General features: G+C 34.1%; 1 protein-coding gene across 5 annotated transcripts; it reads left to right on the top strand.

Annotated features, from left to right (window-relative positions):
• Positions 1-560: 560 nt before the first annotated feature.
• LOC128183873 (triadin-like) lies at positions 561-5,091 on the top strand. Of its 5 annotated transcripts, XM_052853074.1 has the most exons (4): positions 563-952; positions 1,122-1,163; positions 1,873-1,893; positions 3,148-5,091. In XM_052853074.1, exon 4 carries the CDS (start codon positions 3,181-3,183, stop codon positions 4,375-4,377), a length of 1,197 nt encoding a protein of 398 aa, XP_052709034.1. In that variant the 5' UTR covers positions 563-952; positions 1,122-1,163; positions 1,873-1,893; positions 3,148-3,180; the 3' UTR covers positions 4,378-5,091. The 5 variants fall into 5 exon arrangements, with proteins under 5 accessions (XP_052709038.1, XP_052709034.1, XP_052709035.1 ...); XM_052853075.1 differs by lacking the exon at positions 1,122-1,163; XM_052853076.1 differs by lacking the exon at positions 1,873-1,893.
• The last annotated feature ends 909 nt before the right edge of the window (positions 5,092-6,000 follow it).

Genomic DNA, 6,000 nt, shown 5'->3' with positions numbered 1-6,000 from the left:
CTTTTGTGTTTTTTGTAAGCGTCAAATATTTTGTATTTCAGTTCAAATATAAAAGAAATTTGAAAAACTAAATAAAGGGGTCGCCTATAGTGCATCAAATGTTAAAGAATATATGTTAGGGTAAATTGTCAATAGTTATGAGCATGAACAAAATCACATTTTGATTATTACTAACGGATTAAAGATACTAAGTATTTAATTTCATCGTCATAATTAATTTTGATATATCTAGTACTTCGCGATACTTTATTTTCGCGAACGTTGAGACGAAAAAGCATATTTGCAGTGTAGTTTGGTAAAAAATATATGTGCAAACACATTACAGATTTTTAAGATATAGGGGAAAAAACATACAGAATAAGTAATTGTGACGCCACAGGTATTATTGTTGCGGATTGTGCAGTATTCTTCAAGGTTGAAGTATTGTTTAAAGTTCAGGACTTGCAGAGAAAACTTTTAGACTTCGAGCCTCAAACAAAACCGTGGGATGAATTCGAAGCCGTATACTTCGCTGGAAACAAAACTGTTAAATGTCCCTCATGGTGGTATCGCTGAATATTTGTCTATATCATCTCATCAGTGTCTGAGGTGTGTATTGAATAATATAACTAAGTCTTGCATCTAATGAACGTATAGATGTTAATTAAAAAGAAGCTTTAAATGGACAACAATGGCCGTATAATGAGTTTGTATTCGCGATCACTCACCGGAGCGATATAGACGATATCTACCACCGAAACCTCAAGACGACTGCCCCAAACCCGAATCAATATTACGTCTCCACGTAACAGAACGGACCTAGAGGCATCCATAGGGCGTAAGCTGTATCCCCCGGCGATTCAGGGCCCGTGTGGTGAAGTTCGTTTTATTTTCGAGGTTTTTTAAAGTCCACGCAAAATTGATTACCACTGAGCTGCGGGGAAAAGCACTTTTATTTTTTTTTCTTTAAGCGGTAAGCTTTTTTAATGATATTCTTTTTTTTGCTTTTATCCTTTTGTATACAATAAATATATACATGTAATCTGTATTCTTCATCGAGACAAAATACTTTTTAGTATTGGATAATATCAACTGAGTATAGTGTATGAAACATGTATTGTACATAATATATATCATTGCAGTTATGTACTCAACTCTCATATTGATATCAAATACCCAAAAAGGTAATAAAAAATCGATATGTATACAGCGACTTCTCTATTTATTATTTTCATGCATTTTGGTTTATATGGGAGTGAAGGTGGTGGTGGTGGTGGGGTGGGGTGGGGGGGGGGGGGCTAAGGAGTAAAATTATTATAGAAAATTTGATGACTTGCATTTTAGAATTATATATGTCATCGTTTACAAACGTTTCATATATCATTCACGAGTGATATTTTGACTTACATTGAATCGAAAAATAAATTGAGGACAATACTATTTTACATATTCGTTCATTAGAGCACTCGGTATTTAAAGTTTGACACTTCGGATATGCCTATAGGCTTTTTCTGGAGTTTAGGGGCTCCCCTGCAAATATCGTGTCCTGTTCATGTACTTTAAATGCTGAGAAACAAAGAAACATGTCACAGTAACTTAGATCTGTTTCAGAGTTGTAGAATGCAATATCCTCCATTCAAATTTTGCATTATCATCTTCTTATTATGCAAAGCACTCATTAACATGGTAAAACTAGAGCCCTACAGTGCGTATATGAAGTAGGGCCCACGTGTTTTTATGAAATGTGAAATTTTTTCTGCACAATGTACATGATGGACATGTCAACTATATCTTTGAACAGGCTGTAGAATATTGGTCATTCTAGAATATTAGTTTTATGTTTTATTTATTGATCCTCCAAATACGTAATGATTTCTAACTTATCTAATTTAGTGTAAAAGAGAAACCCTAATTGTAAGTATCATATTCCGATTTTACATGTGAGTTCATTTAACAATATTTACATCCGCTAAGCATGATTCCCCCTATTTCTTCCGAAAATTAATTAAATTGTATTTCACAAGTGTATAGAAACTTACAAATTGAAATTTTTATGATGATGACTCAAATTCCAATATACATGTTAGACGATTTGGCTATTTCTTTTATCTAACGTACTAATATACATTAACAATAATTAAGTTACTTTTACTTACTTTTCACGTTCAGTTCATTGATTTAATAATAGGAAAATGTAAATAAAAACAATAAAATGTTTTCTTTGATGATTCATGCGGGTTATGAAGGTAGATACCTTTATAACGCAGGTAATGCATTTTTTCTTCAATGTCGCTACCTCCATATAATCCGCATGAATCACCAAACAAAGCGTTTTATTGTTTAAATCAACCACTTGTAGTTTAATTTTCATGCATAATTTATGTTTTTGAATTCAATTTCAACAGAATTTGAATAAGACTAATCTACAACATCAAACTAATATAGAACATACATAAAAATTTTGATTTACAAAATCAGTGTGGAGAGAGAGAGAGAGAGAGAGAGAGAGAGAGAGAGAGAGAGAGAGAGAGAGAGAGAGAGAGAGAGAGAGAGAGAGAGAGAGAGAGAGAGTTATCAAATGACTAAGATATATTAAAATATAAAACAATGAGTTAGGAATTCTTTTGAAGCATTGTATTTAATGATGAATTTTAACTCCAACACACATAGCGGTTCCTTGTTAAACCGTTTAAAGGTCCGTTGGGGATATTTGTGAAGACAAAGAAACAAATCTCATTAAATCAGATGTAAACAAAGGATCCTCATCTATCCATTCGTATAGGAAGCATTTAACTCGTTCTGACAAAAAAAATGTCACATCATTGGCGATTGAAACTTATAAATTGTTTCATTATCGCCGTTCAGTTACATGTGACACAGCAATGAAAGAACGTAGTCGGTTGTTTGAGTCAAAAGATTAGTTGACAATTTGTCATTGCGTATAGCATTATTAAATTTGCATGAAATAAATATGCATGTGTAACCCCGATGCATCTCTATTTTACACTTTATCTTGCATACCATCAGGTGAGGTACATGAACTTTTATGTGGAAAACTGTATATAGACATGCAATGAAATTTTTGTCTAGGGCAATCGTAAACAAATCATTGAATATAGTGTTAATTCTTTGTAAGATTTTATTATGACCTGAATTGTCCATTCTCAGATCAGAGGAATTATAAAGCATGTGGGCAGCACTATGAACGATGCAATATCTGAGTTGAGGAAACGCGGGAAGAAGAAAAGTAAAATAGAACAGCTTCTCTTAGTGGACCATAGCAACATTTATTTCGAAAATGAGCGCCTTGCCGAACGTCTCGCCAAATTACTGGATGAACTCCATAAGGACAAGCATCGACAGGAAATGCTTAGAAACATTGAGATCCAGGAACTCAAGCGAGAAATCGACAGCCTGCAGGCTATGAAAGAAGCTTCATCCGCACAGACCAAAAAGTTCTTGCAATCTCTTGAAAACTACTACACAGGGTTAAGTGCAATACCAAAGCCTGAGAAAAAAGTTCGACCTCATACGACCGGAAGTTATTTCAAGAAATCACGTGCTAAATCGGAAGAGAGGGAAGCGGCGGAAAAAACAAAAATTCGCGCGAGAGCGCACAGTGCGAATAAGCACGAGGATTCGGGAAGTGAAAACGAATTCGAGAGGGCAACGAAGCGTGAAAGGAAGGAGAAGCGTGCAGCAAAAGACAATAACAAAAATAACGACGTACCACAAGGCGAGAAGAAGCCCAAGAAGCTAAAGTACCCAGAAGACTGGTATACGACTGTGCTTCCTGCCTCAGACAATTGTTTAAAGAAAGTGCGCCAGCAATATCGGAGAGAACAGACTGCCCCAACCTTTTCTGTATCAAAAAACTCAAAGAAAAAATCAGAAAAGTCAAAAGAGAGTACTAGCGCGAAACCGCATCCGAGTACCGCCATAGGACAACGCGGACAAAGTCGTGAGAAGACCGCAGACATGAAACAGAGGGCCCAATCGAACGCTCCCCAGGGCGGCGACCGGAAATCCTCCACTGCAACGGCTGGAGGTAAGTCCGACATTGAGGAACAAATGGAGTCGAAATCGCGTATCAAACTCATGTGTCAGCAAAAAGCGAAACCGGTGTTGATGTCCTTGAGACAGATGAGAGAGTTGACAGGAATGGATGGAAATAATGATGGTATGCCCAATAAACGGCAGGAGAAGTTGGACCATCAGATACAAGAGACCAAGGTTAAATTTGTGTCTCTGACTCAAAGAGTCAAGACGTTCGTTAAAGAACTCGATGCCAAAATTGCTCAAGATCTAGAAGACACTAAACCAAAGGAGCTTGAATCTCACCATAATGATATGTACGCTGGTATCTTACCTCCCGATCAAATTGAAGTACCGAGTTAGAAGATGCTATACCTATTTATAGTGTCTATGAAGGGATTATTAACTCTGAGCATATTTTTTTTCACCTAAGAAATTTATTAACAGCATAACAAAGAAAAAAAAAATGATATGATCGACCAATTGCATTAGATAATGAATTTTACAACATTTAGAACCATTTTAACAAGAGCTTGGACTTTTAGTAGTTGTGTTAAACAGCAATGTGACATAAGCCTGTCTATCTTAATGTCAGTCACAAAGCCATTGCTCTTTGAAATCAACAAGATGTGTTTGGCTTTTGAGCTTAGACTACGCAATCGGTGCATATTTCGCTTGAAACCCCGTCATTTTTAACTTGTTTTCACACAAGAAATAGATGGCTACGTCCTACTGAAAGTCCAAAGTCTTGTTAAAATGGTTCTAAAGAATGGCTTTTTTGCTAGCATAATCATGTCAAGAAATGTTATCCACATCAATAATTTAAATACACGCGATTACATGTACTTATATTTTTGTCTTACTTCAATTACAGTTATATTTTGTATAACATTTAAGATTTGTGTTTCATTTATGTCTTTCAAAACTTAAATATTTGTCGTTTTGACTCATGGAGATATTTTTGCATGTAACCATTATGTTCTTTTGTCTTTGTTGTTGGCTGATGATTGTTGCAACGTTGGGTCGAAGGTGATGGATTTGTATCTTGTGTTCAATAAATATTATACAATATCTGCCGCAATATCTTCGATATTTATTCTTTTGATTAAGCTAGAGAAGTTTTCAAAATAAAAGTTTTTTCTACAAATATCTTAAAACTCAAAAAAGTAAAACCATTTTACGATGAAAATCCATTCCTCATCAATATCATCACAAGGATATTTGATGGAACTTTTTAAAGATAAAACAAATCTGTATAAAAATTTAAGATTTAAATTTTTAGAAGAAATTCCTGAGAAAGAAAATTTAGTTTTAGTTTCAATGAACACCTTCCTGTGGGGTCTAAAGTTTCGTCTACTTTATAACATGTTATACTTGTGCAGATCAAAAAAAAAAAAAAAAAAATAAAAAAAAGATAAAAATCAATGTTATTTACAGCTGTATTAAACAGTTTCAAAAAACAACGAAAAAAATTAAAACAAAAAAATATCAACTTGAAAATTTAATATACTTTTTTTTTTTTTTACTCAAAAGTGTTTCTTGAAAAATATAACTGTGAAACCCCCTTTTCAACTACAACATAGACCAAACAGTGTATTCTGAATACCCACGATCTAAAATATTGACGAATCTGTATTAAATACGTTCTCTTCCAACATCATGCAACTTGCCTATCTCTGAGCAGTTTTTTGCTGACACAAATTTCATATCCGACTGCACTGATTAGATGAAAAGATAACAGTTATGAAAACAGCAAGACAGATTTCCCGTGGTTTATAAACACCTGTTCATATCTTAGTCTACCATTTCTATGTAAATATTATCAAATGCATGTAATACCAACAAGGAGATACACTATGAAATGCTGATCTATTTCTAAAAACTTTCAAGTAGTACGGTAATTTGTTTTAAACCAAGGAGATATTTTCTTTCTAAAAAAATTTGTGTTAATATTTTTAAACATGTCTAACACTTTTAATATCTTTA

Source organism: Crassostrea angulata, chromosome 5 (assembly GCF_025612915.1).
Source record: "Crassostrea angulata isolate pt1a10 chromosome 5, ASM2561291v2, whole genome shotgun sequence".
Classification (NCBI taxonomy): Eukaryota; Metazoa; Mollusca; class Bivalvia; order Ostreida; family Ostreidae; genus Magallana; species Magallana angulata.
The sequence above is the reverse complement of the archived record's forward strand: the minus strand, read 5'-3'. Positions and strand labels throughout refer to the sequence as shown.

Bases quoted from the DNA above. Each gene is read 5' to 3' on its own strand.
- LOC128183873 (XM_052853078.1), top strand. From the start codon at position 3,181: ATGAACGATGCAATATCTGAGTTGAGGAAACGCGGGAAGAAGAAAAGT.